Source organism: Spea bombifrons, chromosome 1 (assembly GCF_027358695.1).
Source record: "Spea bombifrons isolate aSpeBom1 chromosome 1, aSpeBom1.2.pri, whole genome shotgun sequence".
Taxonomy (NCBI): domain Eukaryota; kingdom Metazoa; phylum Chordata; class Amphibia; order Anura; family Pelobatidae; genus Spea; species Spea bombifrons.
Window position 1 is genome coordinate 130,460,581 of NC_071087.1, and position 23,425 is coordinate 130,484,005.

The following is a 23,425-nucleotide window of genomic DNA, read 5'->3' on the forward strand; positions in this document are numbered from 1 at the left end:
AAATAGAAGGTAGCAGTGGAATGTATGGCTACTGATCTCAGATACCAGGTAGCTTGCTAAGAGTAATAGGAGCTGGAGATGGGACTTTTGTTCTTCATGTAGCCCATTGCCATAAGATACCGGTAGTTTGTACTACCAATTGGAAATACAGTACATTTTCTTGGTCGCTGTATAGATATTTACTGGAGTTCCATCGAGGTCCCACATACAGAACAGTTTAAGGTTATTGATATTAACCCGAGACTTTACTATATGGTTTCCTTAATGGGCCATTCAGTGTTGTGTTTAAGAACTTTGGAAACATCATCGCATATTTGCATATTTAATTTGTTGTATATGATATACTCAGGGCGTTTTTATACACTTTTCTTTTTTCCATTATTCAACATGTCCCAATATGCATGTAATAAAATGCCCTGGGGTTCGGTTCCAAATGGACTACAGCGTGCCTTTACTTAAGAGACCAGTCATAAAATGCATGTATCACATAATGTATTTGTTAGAGCATGGGGTTTAGCTATATTTTTGTTACAGATATGTGATGAGCCTTTAAAGTTTATCAATATACTTTTTATTGTTCTAATGAAATAATGTAAATGAAATAAAATAAATCTCAGTCTTTCACACGGCTGCATCAGCAGCGCGTGACAGTTCTTCCAACGTGAACGGAATATGAATACAAAAGTAGCAACGCTTTCAACATATTCATTTGAATCTTACAGTCTGCTACATAAGCTGGTACACAAAAAACTCACTCATACAAAATTTTATTTTCACATTTACTTTACAGTAATAGCACATGTATAACGTGATTTTATTGTTACGTTCAAAGTAAAAAGCTGTACAAACAGAGATGCATGTTGTTAAGGCTCGTATAGTAACCCCACCTGCCTTTATTCAGCAGATCAGAGAGAGCCCAATGTTGCCGACAGTGGTTTCTCCATGGATTAATGACATGAAAGGTACTATGTCTTAGTTTCTCTGCTAACCTGGTTGATTTAAACAATATAATATGAAAAGAAATAGTGCTTTAAAACGCAGCGCCTACAAAACGTGCCCTTTGTTGCCCCTATGGCGTGAACGCCTTGTTTTTTAACACCGGCTTTGGGTTGTTCTGTCGCACTCACCAGACTTGCCCCAATGTTAGGAAACTGCCCGTCTGCCCCTGTAGATTGCCCCAGAGGAACATTGTTGTAGGACTTTATAACTGTACACAATTAACCATAATAATAGGGCAGCTGTAGTAATTTTTATTATGTTAGCCTCGTTTTTTTTTATTATTATTTGTGCTAAACTGGTATATTTACAAGCAAAATCTCAACAAAACATACAGAGTCCTAAATCTTTAAATGAAAATACACAAAACTAAAAAAATAGTGGTAGATAACATTATTAGCGCTATGCGAAAGTCCCGCTTAAGCATATGGCCTCTACAACGACTATAAAAAAAAATGCAAAAAGGTGCCATTTTTGCAAATATGCACAGACACTGTTCTGTATTCCTGGAAAAATAATCTACACTTGGCACTGCTTTGTGAAATATTACACTACCTAACGACCTGATTACTACTCCAACATATGCCAGGGGGCTGTAAAAAAGTGCCCGGCTGGTAAGGGGTACCTTTGTCTATTTTTCGGTGGATTTGCATAGGATCACTGTTCTATAATACACAGTACCGCATGATACATGAGGTGTTTTCCAATCCATTGTGGATGTTTGGAATAGGGATGCATTAGTGCATGGGCTGGAAAGCATCAACTATTCTTTTACTAGGGGCACTTGAGATGGTATTCTAATTTTTCTCATCCCCCCCCTCTGGCAATTAAAGGGCTATTCTCACCACAACCACCTTTCAGTACACATCCACTCAACAAGCAATAAGAACAACAAAAAACCACATAATTTCTATACACAACAGTCACTGATATGCACCTAGCTTCCTAACAGACAAAAGAAATGAGGGAATCATGAAAAGCCTCACAAAGAGAATTTTGGCATCCTAAGAAATTGGGGGCTCACTGGCATGGTGGTCCCCTTCTTTACCAATTATTGCTCCATAAACTATTTTCTTTTTGATTACATTTCAACATCATTTAAAAAGAAAATTGCATTACCCAACAATGAAACTGATGTTATTTCCATTGAATTGGAATCTCAATTCTTTTTAGGCTATTAAATAGTAACCGAGAATACCATTGACAGTGGTCTCTGCCTCTTCTGCAGTGCCTGACTACAGAACCAAGAAGGGTACAAAAATCATCATCAGGCCTGGGTATTAATAACCAACTAGTCAATATTATTACATATATGCACATTCTTTTACAAATTGAAAATGTTTGACGGTGATAAAAGGAGGAAGAAAGAAATTCAAGGACAATCAGACGCACTTCTTTCAGGTGCTTGAGCTCGATGGGATTCACTGATGCCTAGCCAGAGAGATCCTCGATACAGCAGTAGGTCATTCTTGACTTCCAGAAGGCAAAATGCTTTATAAACATAACAAATTAAGCTGTACTATCAAACTGTCTAAAATGTCCCCAACCGCTTCCGCACAGTTCTGCGTATGTACAGATGTGAATGTATTGCATTAATACGGTGTTTGTAATTCTTGTTTAGTTATCTGGTAGAAATAAAATCAAAACCACAGGAATAGGTATACCCCTAGAATGCAATAACAGTCCTTTGCAGTCACATAAAAATCTCCTTGGTTTGTTCACCCACTCTAGACAACTAACTGGGTACGTGTTTTTTTAGGAATTTGGGTTTATCATCAAGAAAATTAATGGGAAAACGGATATCTCACACTTCAAGGTAAGTGTTATTGTGTTAAACATTTCAGTGACTGAGATTATGGCCACTAAAAAATAAAGCATAAAAAGGAGTATGTATATACTACATATTCAAGGGTCTCAATGGGTTTGGAGATTGTCTTCTTGAAAAAAGTCCACTTTTGCCCTCTGTCATTGGGCAAAGAACCTCTCTCCAAACACTCTGGTATAGTCAGTATAGAAACCAGTAGTCACCTCGATCATCCATTGAGTGAATTCCAGCATATCATTCCGTAGGAATCAGCTGAATATATGCTGTTCACTTTTTTTGGATTGCTCATGTCATTCGGCAGTGGAATCTTTATCCGTGGAGGAGCTGTCTCGGACAGGTAGCAAGTCATAGTGACATGGAATGTGACTGTTCTTTGGAAGGTCATAGAGATCCTGGCTGATTTTACCGTTGTTACCGAAAGCTCCTTGAACGACACTCACAGTGGGTTCTGCAAGAAGACAAAACGTATGAGTTGCTATTAACAAAATCGGTAAAATATCAATAGTAAAATGTTTTTCTAATAATGTAAGGCTGTATATATATATATATATATATATATAAATATATCATGCAGCTTGGCTTTACTCACATCTTGCAAAGACGGGGTTAACTGGGCTAATAGCATTTTGGAATACGTGACAAGCCCCATTCTGCACAGCAGGCAGAAAGTGCACTCATTATTTAGGCTAATTACAGAGGAAAGCCTGCCCATGTCTTGAATGTGTCCGTAATTAATTGAAAGTTCTCACACTCAGGTCTAGTCTTAAAGAAGCACACAGAAAGGTTACTGATGTTTTGGGAAATGGATGTGTGTTTTCTATTTTGCAAGCATCAATATGATCAATTCGGTTCATAAGTAGTAGATCGTTAACTTGATCCATCAAGCGCTGAGAGAAAATATACTAAGCCACAACTTTGAGCTCCAGAGGTTATTCTGAGGCAATTTATCAACCGTGGAGCCTTTTTAAGACCCCGACCAGTATATTCTTTTGTGATTCAAAATAATAATCCATACATCAAAATGGTTATTTTTTAATTTTTGATTCTAATTTGGAGAAATTCGGCATAAGCTTGCGCCAGTTGTTAAGAGAAAGGAAAAGAGAAAGAGTGGGCAAAAGACCGCAGCTATCCACTGAACAATGTCCCCTAATGTTCAGAAAAAGAAAAAAAAACAAATACAATATTTATCTGATGTGAGCAATGGTTCGCAGTACAGAAAGAGCAGGTACAGTCAACATAGTTTTAATAAAATAGTTTACAAACACTAACTACCTAACGCGTTTCGCCCAAATGTGAGTGTGTGGCAAATCCAGTGGGGTAAAAGAACAGTAACCTTGGCTAAAAAGAGGCCAGCACTAGTCCCTGAAAGGCAACCAATTTCTTTGCTGGTTGCAGAGGTATCTAATATCAAACTCATGTATTGTATAGCCTTGTGTCTTCCAAATCATCTTTATACCATGAGTTAAAGGTGCTCAATGAAGAGATGAGCCCTGATTGAAATGGGCCGTTATCGAGCTGCCATAGTCGGCAATCACTTCCGATGTAGCTGGAGAAAGTGTAGCAAGAAGCTCTCTCCCTGCTTATGACCCATTCCCAGGCTGTAATGGGCCTATAATATACAGTACTATACCTGCTCCTCTCTATTAATATCACACATAAGCATTCACATTCAGCCGCAGTCGTTTTACCATAAGTGTGGTAACACGCAAATAATTCACGCATTATACGTAGAAGACACCAGTAGTTTACGCCAAACGCCAATCTTATTGTGAAAACAAGTATGATAAAAGAAAAAAATAAATGAAGCAAAAGCTAAATTATAAAGCCCTTACACACACAGCAAAAGTGGTGTTTTTTTTCCTTACCGTTTGGGGAACCCTTTTTGAGAGTTAACAAGCTGCAATAAAACAATACAAAATATAACTGTACACAATAGTAAGTGCGGCCCAACGTTGTGTGCATGTATAACCATTTTTAGATGGGGAGAGTAGTCAGAGCTGGGAGAGACCCTGTTGTCAGCGTGAGTTGTTTTTAATTCCCAATCATTTTGAGATGTTTCATTTGACATGTTAATTTCGTTTCCTAGTATAAGAACATGGTGCTTTGGAACATAAAAGCTACATCATGTGTTGCCAGGATTGTGGGAGTTGTAGTCCACAGCAGCTAAAATGTCATTGGTCTACAACAATGTTTAGACGTGGATGGGTATTCCCAAGGGTATGTTTTCTGTAACATCCCTATGTGATATGATGTTAAGTAGAGGGAAGCTAGCCATCATCACATAATCCAGTTGGTTTAATCCATTGAGATACAAATTTAGACTATTTTATGAAAACCTTAGTAATTAGGGCACAGTTTTGTTTGTTTTAATCCGTTCAATCAGCATAGAGCCTAATGACACCTTTCAATTATAATAACGAGTCACTTGCCAATGATTGAACCCCCACATCAGCTAACGAATACTACAATATTCCGAACGGTCACATTTTGTTTTAGTTGACTTGCGTCTTAACCACTTACCAACTTCATAAACATTCTTGTTGGCCAAACTCGTATTACTGATCTCTGCATAGGCAGAATCTCTGCGAGCCGGAGACTTCATTTCCACATATCCGCACTCCGTGTTTTTTGGGAGAAGTACTGGGGGGTCCTTGATGGTAGCGTATGGATTTTCAGAACTACTTAATGAGCAAGTACTAACGCTGTATGATGAGTTTTTTAGTAACCCTGAAAATAAAAATAAAAACACATTGTTCACTTATTCTAGCACAAATTTTGTTATTCAGTTATATTGCATCTGTATGTTATATTTAGAAAGAGTAAGCTTACCTCCTAACCCAAGAATATGCAAAGAAAACTAAATAAGAAACTAAAGAACTAAATAACACAAACTAGCTTAAAGTTTTGATGATATATAATAGAGACTTCTTCTCAAAATTACATTCAATAAGGAGAAAAGGAAATAGCTCATCTTCTTGGGGTCTGCAGCAGAAAATGGCACTGGGCCTACAGAAAGAAATATAGGGTCAAATAAGCTTGCATGACCTCAGAAGTCTTTTTTTCCAGTGCAAACAAAAGACCTATGAGGTCCAGAAAGCTTATGTCTTTCTGTGTTGGCCAGTAAAATTTATCGCTTTCTCTTTGAAGGTGCTTTGCTTTTCGAAAACATTTCATTATCTTTACTTGCGCAGACAATATCCATACCTCACAAGCTATTCAATTGTCTCTTTGAGACCCAAATCCTTCTTTCCTCACCTGATGTTCCTTTTTTCTAGGATTTCTTTACCATGCCTCAGTACGTGGTTACCAAAAAGTCATAAAAGTCTTAGTAAAGCTACAAAGCACATTGGCCTTCTTCAAAATGTCATACCTTTATGGCATGAGTAATTGCTGTTTTGTGGAACACCTATCTTAACTGTTCTAGTAGACTGACCTACGTAACAACAACTTAGTTATTAACAAGATGTAGGTTTACACCATAGGTTAGTCCCCAGGCTCTTCTGCAGCAGACATCCCAAGTACCTTTTTATAATGCCACCAGGTACCTCTCTAGTGGACAATGTAATTTATGTCATTATATGAAGTATGGTTGGTAAAGGTTCACTCATAAGGTGGGCCTGAATAAATTATTCTCTCCACACGACTATCTAGATCTGTGGCTGGACTCAAATTCATTACTCACAACTCAAAAAAGTAGACAGCCATAAACATAATTACCATGCTCGTGGGGATATCCCCCTTGCTTCCAGCCTGCTGGTAGGGTACCGGTATAATCAATAGTGTGGGATCTCTTTCCCGGATCTATGTTTTTAAGATTCACAAAGAGCTGGCTGCTTTTTGACTGCATACAGAATGTAGGAAAGAAGAAAATGTTAATTTTTTTTTTTATCACACTAAATGTGAAAATAAAAGAACACATGAATTGTTAATTTCTGATGTTAACAGGGAACACCTATCCTAAAATCATGGTTAAGGGACGATATTCTGTTTTGTACACAGAAATAATTAGATGATGAAAAACTGGACAGTACTATAGAGTCTCTGGAGGACGGGGAAAACAATCTACTTAAGACCACAGTAGGATAACATCGAATAGGTCATACTGTATAATTGTGGAGCAGCGTCCATCCACCACCAGCAACCCAGCATTAAACACATGGTGCCCCTATTCAGCAGAGACCTTTGTCTTGCCATAGATTGCTATAATTTGCTTCTCTGTTATTACACAGCTTAATATAAATGTAAATATAAATGCAATATCACATTTATATAATGGTACTTTTCACAGTCAAGCAATGCAACAACCACAAGAACCTCTGATCCCTCATCAAAACAGGTGGCAGACAATGGATCTGCCTCCTTTTTTTCAGCGCTGGCCTAGGACAAATCGGCCCTGATAACCTCCTGAAACAAAGGTGCATGCAAAGCAATTTTATACATGATTTTACCTTTGAAACAATCATTCGATCCATGCTGTTGACGTGAGGCCCTGTTGTACATTGGGTCAATGTGTGATAGCTTGGGTTAGAAAAGTACTGACTGTTTGGGTTTCCGCCATTGCTGTGCGGAAGGGTATCTGAAAAGCAAAAATACAAAACACAAATTACAATACTGTGACTACACATTTTAAGCTTGATTTCAAGACGTGACTTAATTCATGTTAGATCTATCTGCTACGTTGGACCCCTTTATTTTATCAATTAGGCAATGTATATAAATACAAATATAATTTATGTCACAATATTAACGATTTTAGCTTTTGTCTCGTATACTTGCTTATTTATGCAATTTTATTCAAACAAGCAATATAAAAAAGCTAATTCAGGCAAGGTCCATTAAAATTGAACATTGTTGTCACTATTACACTTCCGTCTGAATGGACAGGGGATTCCTATTTAAGTTCCTTTACTTTTTTGTCTAACTTTGAGGAAGGGTAGGTCACATTCTAAATAATGTAATCAACAGTCCAATGAAAAAGTAGTAAAATAATAAATTGACGGAGGGATACATCTCACATGATGTCACATAAAACATGGATACAAATGGAAGACCCAAAGGCTTCTTACCAGCAATTGTATAGTCTGTACTCAGGACTCGCACCGCAGGAGCATAAGATACCACAGGCATCGCTGTCTCTTTGCCTTTTTGCTTGTGTCTATAGATGATGAAGAGTGCAAGCAGGAATAGGACAAGCAGGACCAAGATAATGATCCCAGCAATTGCACCAATCTGGTAAGAATCGGCAGGAATGGCAGTGCTAGTCCGGCTAAGGCTGTTTAAGTTTCCTACCACAATTGTTACGGCTACAAGGAAATACAAAAATGGGTTTAGGGAACAGGCACTGGATGCAAAGGGAACTGTCTGAGACATTTCAACTGAAACCGATCGACAATATTACTCGTTCTTACTCTCATAGTAACAGTGTGGCTATAGCGGTGATAGGTGTGACATTAATATTTCTAGGTAATCGTATTCACATTCACACTAGACTATCAATAATGCAACATTAGGTGTCCGTTTCATCATTACTAGTCATGTGGGCATGTGAGCTTTAATTGGCCAGGCTACTTTATGCTTCCATTGTGACCCTGGTGACACAGGAACTGGAACCGAATCACGTCCCAAGGAAATGTTCAGAGCAGAAACCGAGGACAGTGTCTTTTTTCTTTTTTTTTTAATTTTTTTCCAATTTGTGTTAGTTGTCAGCCTACATCAAACGCCAAATTGTACCTTGATCACATCTTGCACCTTTCCAACCGGGGTTACAGTAGCAGGTCCCTGTGATGTGGTCACATATGGAATTGTTAAGACAATCACACACTTGCCGACAGCCATATCCATAAGTTCCTGGGGTACATTCTGAAATAAAAAAGACAAATTCAGATATGTTCCATATTAATGGAACTTATTATATTTATCTTCTGTGGGTTTACTGCAGGGATATCTTGTCAAACTGACCTAATTTATTTTTGACTGGCTAGCTAAAATAAAAGATTAGGAAGGAGCAGTAGATGTAGCCTATCTGACACTGTCCCTCACAGAAGACTAAATTCTAGTGGGGTACCTAAAGGATCAGTACTGGGACCTAGACCTTTTTAATACTTTATTAGTGATATTACAGAAGGTCTTAAAGGTAAGGTATGCCTTTCTACAGACAATACTAAGGTCTAGTGGAATAAGCCAAATGGCTAATGATTTAACTAAGTTAGAAGAATTGTCTAGAGTGGGGCAATTGCAGATTAACACTAATATATGTAAAATCATGCATCTAGAATGTAAAAATCCAAAGGCAAAATATAGCATTTGGGGGTTCTGTCAGTGAGAACTGAAAAGATGGACTTATGTGTAATTATTTTGGAGAACTTAAAGCAGGCAATGCACAAAGCATAGGAAAAGGCAAGCAGGATGCCAAATCCAGAGAGTTCCCAGCTATGATGTATCCTTAAAAATGCTCTTAAAAAAAATCTTATGGATGTTTTACATTCACATTACATTCATTACATACATTACATTCACATTTAAGGTACTTAGAATGCACGTATGATTTGGCTTATAACTGCTCAGATATACTGTATATCCCACGAGTAACCAGCATGTACAAAGTAAATGAGGATTTATTGCTGGGTCCATAAGATTAAGGATAACATATAGTATGATGTTTGCATACTCACTCATTTCACAGTGCTTCCCCATGAATCCTGTGCGGCAGGTACACTGGCCACTAATATGATCGCAGTCAGCACCATTCTGGCACTGACATATTCGGGCACATTCTTTTCCAAAGTAACCTAAAGGACACCCTATGAAGAGTCAAGAAGGGGTCACCATTAGTTACCAAACTGCAAATACAGACAACTATGGGATGTTTCCAAGTCACGTTATTTAAATAGATTCGTAATTTATGTGGAGAAACATTACAGAATTCGGACACATGGAAGTGGAATCTTCTGACACATCTGAGATGGAATACCACCAATTTTCCATGAGATCTTTGTACCAAAGCTGGAAGCACTTTTCCTGGTTATTTTTTTTCATTTTTTATATAATTTTTTTCTTTCCCAATTTTGTAAACAGAATATGCAGATATATGTCTAATAAATCTATGCAACAGTATGTATTTTGTTATCATAGTAAACATTTATATTGTCCAATATTATAGATTATAATACTTTTTATAGATTAAACATTGTACTAATGTTGAAAATAAATGGTTTTATTTGAAGCAATATTAGCCAGATAAAGACCGTGTCCCCTCAGTACCTTAATTTCTAACTGACTTTTCATATGAATAATGAACCACTTCACCCAATACTGGCATCTTAACATACTTCTAGACAGTCTGCTTACAATCATGAACAAGCTTGGATTTTCCATTGAACAATGAGAACATATGCCTCCCAAGTGTCCCACTTTGCCTGAGGCAGTTCCAATTTTGCCACTGAGGTAGAGCTTGGTGGTACACATCCTGCGCATGCGCACAATTGTGAGCATTCACAGTACCGCTGCTAGTTTGAGTGTCATTGTACCTCCCAAGCTCTGGCCCCGATTCGCCAGGAGTAGAAGTATGATGGATCTGTTGGCTTCATCTAACAATATGTCCTGTTCTGATTATGTGTACTTTCCAACACCATTGAAGTTTTAGAATTTAGTGCTGATTGATTTTTTACATATAGCAGGGATCAGATAAGTTTATTCACTAAAGTGAGCTGAAACACTTCAACTCACCAACTTCATCATACAATAGAAAGGGCAGTTTGCCATCCAATAATGGTTAACTGATTTATTAAGGCTTTACACAGGGCTATCTTTACTCCTTTGCGTGTGTTTTAACACACCCACAATATCACAGCTTAGTGAATAAACTCCAGAAGTGAAAAGACCTTTAAAAGTATCTTGTCCAGAGTATGAACCATCCTACGGCTGCAATAAAAACTTACGTTGAGTACAGTAGAGTCCTGTCCAGCCAGGAGAACATTTGCACTCTCCATCATATGCGCTGCAGTGGGCTCCATTATGGCAGTTACAGGTGTGAATGCAGTTCGGCCCCCAATGGCCAGGAGGGCACGCTGAAACAAAGCAAGGAACTATTAGACTATGTTTCAGAATCATTTTGCAAATATAATACGAAATCAAATCCACAATGGAAAACGACAATAACAACCAAGGAACCCAAGTGAAAAGTTTCTGCTGATGGCTACACTCTTATTGGAATAGCATGTCAAATTACTTTCAGCAGATTTTAATAACCACGGAAATTCCAGCCATCAACTAAACTCCTTTGTGTTCTAATTTCTCGTTCCTCGTTAATTGCTTGCTATTCATTACTCCAAGTGACATCATCTTTTAGGCAGTACTAGTTTAATGATGTTTCTTCCTGTCACCAAGACAACACCAGACAAATACTGTTTGGTAATATGTCTTTTCTTGGCAAAATAGTCTTCCCGTCGTAAAGATTACAAAACATATATTTTAATATAAAAAAACAAAACACTTACGCTGTGAGCAATCGCTGCCAATCCAACCAGGGTAACACTGACAGGAGCCATCTATTGGGTTGCAGGTCCCATTATTGGTGCAAGTGCAAGTTCCAGCGCAGTTTTTCCCAAAGCGTCCACTGGGACAAACTAATTAGGGACATGGTATTATTGCATTTTATCTATACAGCCAACTGTTCTACCTCCTTAGGGCTAACATGCAAAAAGTATTTGGAAATACTAATTCTCTTATAGACTACCACGATACCGGAGATAGAACCCAATGATAGATTATTTCAGCTACTAAAATACAGGCCTTAAGACTGAAACAATAGCAGAGAGTGGGTTTATAACAACAGCCTTATGATCACATTTAGGTGTTTGCAAGGTTATTATTATTAATAACTCTCTGTAGTCAGTTTCCTTACCTTCATTGCAAAGTGACCCCATAAAGCCTGGCAGACAGTCACACTGGCCAGTGACATGATGGCATGGGCCATTGCTGTGGACACATTGAGGGCAAGCTTGGCTGCATCGATGACCATAGAACCCTTGGGAACACACTGAAAATACATATGGATAATCATTCTTTAGGGGTAATTCATTATTTATGCTGAATGGAATACTAATGCGCTCATAACAAATGAACCAATGTGTACCCTACAAAGGGTTTGGAAATCTGACCAATCTGACCATTCTTTACATTCAAAATGTCTTGTATTTAAGCTGTTGTATGTGTCACAGAAGCAAATCTTTGAGATGATTGCATTTGGTCATCTCCTCAATATACAAATGTAGTTGTACCTTACCTTGCCTTAGTAAGATAGGTATATATAAATGGATGCACTTGCCCCCTCTTCCCCCCAAAACATTCTAGCAGGGCCACCCTATTGTGCCCACCCCTGGTCCAGGGCTAATATTCTCCTCCCTACTACAGGAACAAATATTGTCGTTCAAAGATGGGATAATGGTGTACTAGTGGACGCTTACATCTTTGGCACGTAGTCCCTCGGTAGCCAGGAGCACATTCACAGACGCCATCATCTGGGGAGCAGGATGCTCCATTTTTACAGTTACAGGATAGTGAGCAGTTTGGTCCCCAGTGTCCTCCGGGACACACACTGTCACAATGCATACCTGTTAATATGACAAATTCATGTTATAATACAGAAAAATACAACACATCAGAAAAATCTTATATATTTACATATCATGTACTGAACATTGTATTGTTATCATTGTAACATGCTTCAAAGGTCATTCCATTTTTGTAATATAAAGGTTACCTAAATTGACATATAAATTATGCAGAAATGATGACACTAAGCTCTGTATTCACATCACGCTTTTAACCTCAAAATTGGCACCTTGCATAATCACTGCTGTGACCGGGGTGCAGTTGCCAGTTTAACTCAGTGAGATCCTAATACAGAAATTTAGCAATTAAGCAAACAAGAGAAACTGCTTAATTGTATCTGCCGAGTTTAGCCACTAGAACTTAGTAACTCGTCTTAATGAATACAATTCTTAAGAGCTAAAAAAAAAAAGGCAACATACCGACATTTAAGACACATCATATTTCTTCCCATGATATTGTGCAAAAAGTATAATATATATATAAGTTCCAAAAACTGAAGGACTATAGTAAGAGGAAGCCATTTTATTGACAATATTAACTGTAATGACATATATGAACTGCGTCACCATTAATTTCACCCAGATTCAGGTTTATATAGAATATCACAAGCAACCATATCTAGAATAATGAATTAATGAAATTACTTAAGCTGGCGTAGCTCGAGTGACTTCTAGTTTTCTAGTTATGTTATGTTTGCTTTAAGCTGCTTGAAAAATCTAAACGGATGGCCATAGAAACACTGCCAATTCCACTCGTCCACAGACATGAGAAATAGCACACCTTATTGGTGAGATTATTTAAACCCGACTCCCTCTTTAAAATCTTAAACCTAGTTTATAAATATATAAGCCTAGCTGTCCTGTTCTGGGATTTCTATTCAAGCAAGCAACTAATGCTGCCGTACCGTCTTCCGCAATATAAGCTGCTTTTCTTTTTACAGCTAAATTACTTCCTCTAGATAGACAGGGGTTAATTTCTAATTGGCACTGAGCAGATTACAGGTTAAGAACATAACAAATATAACAATACAGTGCCCACAAAAAGCTTGGAAATCCTGTCATCTGACCACCACAGAAGCTCATTCAAGGTCTCCCACCTGACCAGTAATACCTGAACAAGAAGAGGAACTAAAACCTAAACTTTTAATTGTTGATATCAACTTGCTTTTAAATATATTAATTTCAAATGGTGGTGCTTTTTAGCACTAGGGACAAGAACGGGGTAGAATGTAGATTGGACGACATAATGCCATATTCATAATATTAACAGTTAGCCTGCGCATCACATGCTAGCCAGCATCCCACATCGTATTGTGTCTCCTCCGCAATAGCAATCAAAGATGCCTGACAGCTGAATAGATCATTAGTTTCTTTTGTGTAAAAGAGAAATGTTGACAGATCCGCAAGTTTAGTAAATTACAGAAACCTGACAAAAAGCACAGAGTCTTTAAACATGTTTATTTATCGCATATACATCAATCTGCACGCAGGCGTCTTTCGCCTGTTATCTGAATTAAATTATTTCGGTAAGGTTTAGCTCCACTTCATCGAGAGGAAGGTTTTGTGACGAATTTTGGTCTGTTTTGATGTTGATAAGGAGATTGGTGCAGGAATGTTTTGCCAGGACTCGGGACAAAGAGGCCTTTGATGGTCAGCACAAGTTGCTAGGCAATTACTGAAGGCTCATGATAAAACTTCACTAAACAGCTCAAAAGAAATACTCATGTATTTAATGCCTGGCGCATTATTCCAGTGAACTTGTGTCATTATTATTTCCTCTCTATCCGGAGCTGAAGGAGTAAAACTTAAAGGGGAGCTCTCACCATTTTTATTACTAATATCACATTACAAACAAGTTAGAGAGTTGTGTTTTATAAGAATTCTAGTGTTCGCATAACATAATGGCTTAAGACAGCTGCATTTTTGTGATATATCTGTTTTTATGTCTGCTATCTTAGCCCAATATTCTAGAGAAACACACTAAGTCCTTAGTACGCTACCTTGCTGTAAACAACTGAATGTCATGGCCTTAATAACCCAAAGGGACCCTCTGACTCATAAAAGTCTATAGAGCAAGGGACTTTATTATTCTTGTCATCAACAACCTGTTTAGTGTGGTAGTTGTACAGCTATCTTATGACCACCTATAATGCTGACCTACATGGTGATTATTGGGGAAAAAAATAGATAAAATCCACTTTTCTTCCACGTTATAATACATTACTGAATATGGATTTATATTAGTTGCTCAAATAATAATATTAACCTTTTCACAGGACTTCCCTGTTAAAAAATGCTTACAGCCAGTAAATACATTTAAATAGATCCATAGATACGTTAAAGGGGATTAAAACAACCAAAATTGTTTTTGAGATCCCGTATGGAAGGAAGAAACAAGTACAACTAACATATCCCTTCCACTACATGTCCTGAAGATATCTCCCTTTCCTCACTCCACCCTTACAAAGGCTACCCAAAGTAATCATCAACAATCAGCAACTTAACAGCAGTAGAGCGATAACATAATTAGCAGGAATAATCATGCAAATCACAAGAAAAAACAACATTAAGATGGCTGCTTCCATCAAAATAACATCAAAATACGTTTATGTCCTTTTAGCATTGGCATGGATTAATGATGTCCTCCACAGCTGGCAGAAAGCTTCTATTGCTTTATCATGTAACTCTAACAAAGTTGGGAACCATAAAGCAAACACTTACCGGCCCAGCCTGCCAGGCATCGGCAGTAACCAGTAGCAGGGTGACAACCGTCGGCATGACTGCAGTCGCAGCGTTCAATGCAATTCATTCCATAGGTACCATCCTGGACAATAAATAGGTATACGTTAATCATGACAGCAGCAAACATTCGACCCATTTAGTCTGCCCATTTTTTCCTTTAAAGGCTGAAACCCCAATCAGTCCTTAGTCTTATCTTTAGATTTAGGAGCTTTATGCCTAGCCCATGTACATTCAAAAAAGTATAACATACCTGCAGTATCATGTACGGATATATTACTTCTTCCATAAAACACCCGATTAATGATTTTTATTATAGAATGACGTTCCCAAATTATCTCTCATAATGATATTAAATTAAGTTATTTTTACCTGGCAAGGAAGTTCACATTTGACCCCCCTCCAGCCAGGGGAGCAGGTACATGTCCCATCCAGTGCATTACAGGCTCCTCCGTTAAGGCACTGACACGTCAGATTACAGCCCAGACCCCAGTAACCTCTGGGGCAGTTAATGGAGCAATCTACGCCATGCCATCCTAGTCAAGGAGTGAGATAGGTTACACATTGTTTTTTTCATAAAAACTAGTTTTATCACTAAGTATTGGCTCCAGTAAAAACCTCTAATTTATTAAACTAATTTCAGTCATTTAAATATGAAATGCAATGAGTTAATCTTGTTCAATTTACAAAGTTAGATAAAATTATTCTAAAAGAAAAATTATATAAAAAAAGTATATAAATATTTTGTTGGCATAACATAAGCAGTTCTATATTTTAACAGGATATAATAAAAAAAAACAATATTTATAAAATAAATTAATTTATAAAGTTATTTATAAAAAATATTTATCAAACATTACACTGATAATAATAATAATAAAAATAATAAATAATAATACTAACTAATAAGGTGCAGTTCTCCTATGGGCAGTTTACCATAAAACATTTGACTAATCAGTCCCTGCTCAGCCAATCTGAGTCTTAACTGGGTGTTTCCGGTCATATTTTGTGAGTTTATATGTTACTTTCTTTGGAGATGATGTTCGGTCACACTTTATCTATGTGATATGTTTTTACATAGGGGATTGTACATACAAAACCTAATCATTTTGTAATGGAAAATATACTAGTCTAAATGAAAGTTCAAATCCTACCTGCTTTACAGGTGCAAGAACCATCCACCGCAGAGCAAACTGCATTGTTCTTACACACGCACACAGACGAACAGTTACTGCCATATGTCCCTAGTGGGCAAGGTTTGGCGCAATCCACACCCTGAAAATAATCAGTGTTTATGAGTTGATTAAAGTGAAAAGTAAGAGTATATGCACTGCCATTCAAAAGTTTGGGGTCACTAAGAAATGTCCTTGCTTTTGATAGAAAACCAAATTTTGTCTATTAAAATCTCATGAAATGTATCGGAAATACAGTGTAGATGTTGTAAATGACTATTGTAGCTCAAAATGGCAGATTTTTAATGGAACATCTCCATAGGCGTACAGAGGCCCTTTATCAACAACCATGACTCCTGTGTTCCAATGGCCAATTGTATCCCCTAATCCAAGTTTAAGTTTAAAAGGCTAATTGATCTTGATTCATAAGAGGTTGGGCAGACTTGATAGGCGAAATGGTTCTTATCTGCCGACACTTTATAGACACTCTATTAGAAAACCCCTTTGCAATTGTGTTACACAGCTAGAAATGTCTTTTTTTCCATGAGGACAGCTAAGTGACCACAAACCTTTGAACGATGTACATCTATACAGATCACTTATATACAGTTTTATATAAAACAGTTGCAGATTTTTTCTGTTAGTCTACATTTAGTTAAATTTTTTCTATGCAGAATCCTAGTGATTGACGATTTATCTTAGTAAATTTCAGAAAGCTACAAAAATAACAAAAAAATGAATAGAATTATGTCTTTAGTGATGACCAAGGCTTTACAGAGTCTTTGTATATATCTAACATTACAAGACTATATGTAAACACACAAAAATATTATCAAATATGTGAACAGGATTGTATTTTTCATTGGCTTAGCCATTTGTTACTAACTACGGTTAAAATCTGAACACTGAATAGTCTGGCACTATTTTCATTTTCTAAAATGATTATACATTTTTTAACAATTCACTGGTGCATCATCTACTTCATTGATTACATATTTATTGTATGTTTATGCTATATATTTTACTTTTGCATGGATATTGGCTTAGTAAATACAAAGCAACAGAAATGCAGCAGATAAAGAATACTTTCTAGGATCCAAGTTTTAGTTGCTTAGTCTAGGATAATAATAGTCACTTATGGGGCTTCTGTTTCAGTAATGAATTGGTTACGTTGGCCCCCTTTTTAGTGGATGATCAGCACATCTTTTAGCTTGTGATAGTCTAGCTCCAGTTATGATCCTCGCTTAGGATTCAGGCTATACCAACTAACCTATAAAACATAAGGATAGGAAATAAAAAGGCTTAAATCCTGATTTACCGTAAAACCCGGGGCACAGATGCATTTCCCAGTCACGCTATCACAGTCTGCCCCATTTTGGCAGCTGCAGACCTGCTGACAAGATTCTCCGTAGACGCCTGGAGAGCAGGTCTCGTTGCAGTATAGACCAGACCAGCCAGGCTTACAAGAACATTCTCCAGACATAGGATGACAGCTGAAAGGAGAGCATGAAAGAGATAAATGAACAAATGATTCAGAGTCTGCATATGACACCAAGGCTGAATTTATGTTTTCCCTAATCACTGTGCAAGGACAAAAGAAGTGGCCAAAGTATTGTCAAATTATCATACCTTTATAATCATTATAGCAACAATATTTCAAAGCTCAGAGGACTCAAATACGATACTGAATTAAAAGAGGCAATAATCATGGTCAATTTACAATCTACCAAGTTTCTGTGTGTGTGTGTGTCTGCCTGGTAAATCAAATGGTGTACTTTGTAGTAAAGAAGTGTACACTGTTCTCACACACCATCCAACTTTTAGAAGGTCTCAACTAGGTCTGTTGCTACCCTTCTGTGAGTTTATACTTCCCATATAGTGCATGGTAAAAATATATGTGTCCAGGAAAAAATGATTGATATGTCTGTCCTGGGCTGCTTTTGTGGTGGTTACTCTAGAAACAATGAAGAAGTAGCCTGGAATGGCAGACCACATCACATGTTAATGTGTGATATAGCCATGTGATAAGATTTAAGGAAAGCCTTGGTTATCTAGACATCCTGCATGGCTGAATCCCTTAGATTTCATGAGATCCATTCAGTCACCTAAGAAAAACTCCCCAAGTGCAGCTCTTCCTAAAACATATAATATGATGTTTAGGTGTCAATATCAGATAAACCCATAACTAGAAGGACCACTGTCATCTGCTGATAATGCATCTCTACCGGAAAAAAATCACCTAACCTGCTATCTCATTCTGTGTTTATCCAGCACTCATTCCCTTAAATGTGAAATTTATGAGAATAGCCTATTTTACTTTATGGAATGGTTTGTCTTTCTTTTCTGGTTTTGGTTTGTCATACTGTGTAAATAGGATTATATAAATAACTATAACAAGCTTTATAATTGTTGAAGAAATGCCCAACCCTCAAGCCTTCCTGTAGTCCTCAATAAATCAGGCTAATGCTTCCAACTTCTGTTAACCAGTGAAAAAGGTTGACCTTTGTATGGAAGTCCATAAACCTTCATCCCATACCTGGCAACCATCTGTTCCTACCTGCAACAGCAACTCCATTGAGACAACAGCCAAGGCAGCTGCTACGACTTACCAAACTGACATGGTCAGCTGTGCTAAGAGAGACATGTAAGAAGCCAACACAATAGGACCCTTGTACCAGTTTCTCTTGCAGAATCATTACACGCACTCCAACACAAGTTTAAAGAAGCAAACCAAATGTCCTGTCACTGAGAAGGTTGTTTTATGAGTGCTCTCTGTCATATTCCCCCAGTAAAGTCTTCATGTGGATATAGCAGAAAATTTAAACTGCATGAATGACCACAGGCAAAGAGCTCCATACACACCGTTATTTGTCCCCAAACTTAATAACATTGCCGAATATTCCAGACTTAGTACAAAACTGAACAGCCAAAAGCCCGACAATTCTGCTAAATGTAGTATAGTACCAGGTCTAACCTGGATACCATCACAAATCAGTCTTTCTGCCAAGATCAGATGAATTTTTACAAAGACTTTAAATGCATATATTTTTAAATGATAAAGACATAAAATAAAGAGTCATTACACAGTTTATGTGGACTCTGCATCTGCTCGTCTCACAGACTCCAGAACCTGAGGCTGTCTGACAAGTAAAATGTACCATGCAGTTGGGTTCGGTTCTGTACTGTGAGAATGCTTCTTAATCCTTATCAGATCCATTTACTAACCTAAGGAAGGGGCCAGGACGAAATACTAAATAGAGCAAATACATAATAATTTAGGGCTTACTGCCTTGTTAACATTTTTATCTCCAAAATTATTATTATTTTCTCACTGTCATGTGATCAATAACAACTCTGGATTAATAAAAAGTAACTCGTTATGTGAACTGAATGTCTCCTTATATTGACCTCATGGAAATACAGAAAAGTTGTTGCCACAACTAGATTTCTTCAATTTCATGTACAAAAAAAACAATATTCTAGCACACGTTATTAAAATGAAATGCAAACAAAACAAAAACATATTCACGAACGTCACAAAGAACGCCACTAAATGTCCTGAAAATAATCTGTATGACCGTATTCCTTTTGACCGTTTTAAAAATCAGAAGAAACGGAATCGCGCTCTTAATTTCAAGAAAATTGAGTTCCCTCTGGATTTATTGTCTAGCCAGCTTGCCGCCTCTTACAGCTGGCAAAGGCAGCAAAAGTGGGATGGGGTGATGCTTTGAGGTTTAACCCTTTGCCCTACTGAGTGTTACTCTTGGCCCTGAAGCTACTGAGTGAGAAATAATATATTTTGTTTCAATATAAACCATAGAAATAGAAAAAAATGATTTTTTTCCAGTAATTCTAAGTGCAAATTTGGTGTTTGAAGTACTTGCCAGTCTCTTTTTTAGAAACACCAAAGTAACAGTCATCCTGCTTACTTCCAACTAAGTCAATTAAACTTACATTTCAAATATTTCATATATGGTTGAAATTACAGCTCTAGATGTTGTGTCATCATTTTAAATACATAAATAAAAGTAATATATAAATACATAATCACTTTGTTTAGTGCAGGTTTAAATGTTTAAATCATGTTGAAAGAATAACTTGTAATACATAGCTTTATAGGGTATTCATTCTGGGTTTTTACATTGGAACACTTCATTATAATTTTATTTCGCTTTTCCATGTAAATCTTTTATTTCCACCCAAAAAAATGCAGGGAGGAAGTTTGTGATTATAAATTTTGGAGATTCCTCATATAACCATATTCCAAAATCAGTAGCTTCCGTACGAAATTACACATAATGCATTACATCAAATACCTTTTTGGGTAGGCTGTAAGTGTAATTAATACTGTACATAACTGGTGGTAGAACCTCAGACACTTTACCACTAGAAGTATTTGTGAAAGTGGTTTTCCAGCCATACTTAATATCCTTAATTACACAATGCGTTGGAACGTTGCAAGTGTGAGTATATTCAGCAATCCGACTAACAGAAGATAAAAAAAACAAGACCGACAGACCAATCTGGCGAGCTGTCACTACTGGCAGTGGGCATATGCATTTCAATGAACGCCATTCTTTTATTGACGCATCTCTGTTCACATCTCAGTGGGCGAGTTAGGTGAGATCAGATGGTCTTCTCAACTTGCCCATGATGCCCACTGATCACAAAAGCTGGACACTGATTTTTGGAGATTAGACAATATGGATCTTTGAATAAGACCCGTCATATGCATTAGTGACATATAGTAGTAGACCCAATACGTGCACATTGGCCCCTCTTACCACTGAGTCCTGATGCTTTATGTTTTTTCCACCCTACTTGACATAGCTCTAAACTAACATTGATACCAAGTGATTGTTTTGCATGTTACACCCTACCTCAACCCTAAAACAAAGCCCAGCTACTTTATTTGGCATGATAATTGAAGCGAATGCACTGAGATGGAAATCCAACAGTATAATACATTGTTATGACAGATCTGTCACAACTTCAGGCATACTACCAAACAGTTTTTTGTGAAGCATAACACACTTCATCCGACACATCTCTAAACCAGCACGGATAATTCCACACACTAAAATGCATTTGTCACTTAATTAAGGCACAATAGGCTCGTTATTCATGAGAATACACACTAAGTGTCAAAAAATGTAATTTCAGAATAAATCTAATAAACAACAGAAAAAACGAGCCGTAGAAAGCCTTTAATAATGTCTCCAAATTAATTTAACACTCAATTGACCATATGTGCCAGCCATATGCTCACTGAACGTGTTTATTCATAATTCCACACTTTGCTCTTTATGAACGGATGGAGGCATTTACTTTAAAAAGCAAATTTAACGGCACTAAGGATTTGGTTATGTAGTATTATTAAAGGTTCATGCCCAGTCTCAACATTATTATTTGTTATTGATGCACACTGGAGTCCATATTCCATGGACCGTGAAGAATTTTACTACATGCATTCTAGTTGAATGGCCCCACTGAAATCAAAGGGCATAGCAGCAGCCAATCATATGCATGCTAACTGAACATCAGAACAGGACTGCTACTGAGCATGTCCAGGGAGCATACTTAAGTATGCTTCCTGCTTTTAGTTGAGGTAACTGTGGGAGGAGTTAAATGATGCCTTTTAATTACCAAAATACCTTTTTTCCTCACTTTCCCAGATACTAAATGGTGCTGAAACATCTAACCATTTCGTGCTGGAGCTCAAGCGCCACGTGACTGAATCAACACCCATGGCATGACCGCTGCTTCCCATAATAAAGCAAAAAATGTATTACTTCTCATCCTGCAGGGACAGGCTTTTTCAAAAAAACCTCAGTGGCCTTACTTTGTATTGTGTTTGTTTTTTCATGCATAATATCTGGACGTTCAATTTTATTTTTTGAGGTGAACACTGCAGGGTTATTTTGTTTGAATTAGTCAGATCTATTCAAAGCTGAGATGAGCGAGCAGACCATTAACTCTTGTCCTCGCTATGATTAATCTCAGCTACTAAGTCAATAGTGCTAATGATTTTCACATCATGACAACTATTTACACCAAATTCCTTTTCTCCTAATTTTATGAATAAGACCAAGTCCTGGAAATGCTTTTAAAACTAAATGAATAAACAGGATTCAGAAAGAAAACATTTCCGCCTCCACTGAAATGAAACACTTTCCTGACTAAATATCCAACTATCTAACAGCTAATGCATTAAAAGAGAGTAAAACCAAAATGATTTTACTTAGAAACGGAGTATATTTTATGTGATTTTCATAACTGTTTTCAAGCTTAGAATTAAAACTAGACGTTACTCATACAGAATGTATAATACTGTTATAATATTATAATTATAATATTGTTTCTATTATTTATATTAAATACCGGCTTCCACATCCCATTCACTTTTGTCTCTTAATCACTCACCTCTGTGTGTTCTTGATATGACATGGGCACCTTTTATCACATTTCATCCCATAGAGCCCTTCCGGACACAGTCTTGTTTCACAATATTGTCCCGTATACCCAGGTTCACAGAGACATGCCCCGTTAATATGGTAACATTTCCCACCATTAACACACTGGCAGGTCTGTGCGCAGTTTATTCCATATGAGCCAACAGGACACTCATCTTGACACCTGGAAGTAGTTAAAAATACAAGGCATGTTACGCAGGCTTTCATATATTAACCCCAGAGGACAAGCATTGAGGAAGCCCTGTCTCGGTTTTATAATTATGAGTCTTGGTAAACTGAGACACTCTTTAAACCCCACGTTGTGTAGAACGTAAGTAATGTCAGATGAATATATCAGAATTGTGCAGCTTGTCTAAAAAAAAGGGGTCTATGATCTAACCATTTCAGAGAAATATAAGTAAGTTCCCCCGGTATACATCTAGACTTGGCAAGGATCCATGAGTGGCCCAAACTCTACCAAATGTAATGGATGTTTACTATAGATACCGTGTATAAACTTTGCCGCTTAGTATACAGACTACACCAGTATAGAATCTAAAAAGAATGTCTAGCTGATGTTACAAGCTAGAAGTAGGACTACAATGAAGTGGTTTGCTAAAGTATATTAAG

The 23,425-nt window shown here is 37.2% G+C and overlaps 1 protein-coding gene across 2 annotated transcripts in view; it reads right to left on the minus strand.

Annotated features, from left to right (window-relative positions):
• Nucleotides 1-2,758: 2,758 nt before the first annotated feature.
• Nucleotides 2,759-23,425, minus strand: part of MEGF10 (multiple EGF like domains 10) — a 60,026-nt gene continuing 39,359 nt past the window's right edge. For both annotated transcript variants that reach the window (XM_053473763.1, XM_053473771.1), the window contains 16 exons: nucleotides 22,767-22,979; nucleotides 17,662-17,836; nucleotides 16,326-16,446; nucleotides 15,544-15,707; nucleotides 15,154-15,256; nucleotides 12,286-12,432; nucleotides 11,724-11,858; nucleotides 11,317-11,445; nucleotides 10,759-10,887; nucleotides 9,493-9,621; nucleotides 8,552-8,680; nucleotides 7,888-8,124; nucleotides 7,270-7,397; nucleotides 6,539-6,662; nucleotides 5,342-5,548; nucleotides 2,759-3,269 (listed from right to left, as the gene is read on the minus strand). In XM_053473763.1, coding sequence (XP_053329738.1) covers nucleotides 3,112-3,269; nucleotides 5,342-5,548; nucleotides 6,539-6,662; nucleotides 7,270-7,397; nucleotides 7,888-8,124; nucleotides 8,552-8,680; nucleotides 9,493-9,621; nucleotides 10,759-10,887; nucleotides 11,317-11,445; nucleotides 11,724-11,858; nucleotides 12,286-12,432; nucleotides 15,154-15,256; nucleotides 15,544-15,707; nucleotides 16,326-16,446; nucleotides 17,662-17,836; nucleotides 22,767-22,979 — 2,428 coding nt within the window. In that variant the 3' untranslated portion in view covers nucleotides 2,759-3,111. The remainder of the gene's footprint in view (nucleotides 3,270-5,341; nucleotides 5,549-6,538; nucleotides 6,663-7,269; nucleotides 7,398-7,887; nucleotides 8,125-8,551; nucleotides 8,681-9,492; nucleotides 9,622-10,758; nucleotides 10,888-11,316; nucleotides 11,446-11,723; nucleotides 11,859-12,285; nucleotides 12,433-15,153; nucleotides 15,257-15,543; nucleotides 15,708-16,325; nucleotides 16,447-17,661; nucleotides 17,837-22,766; nucleotides 22,980-23,425) is intronic.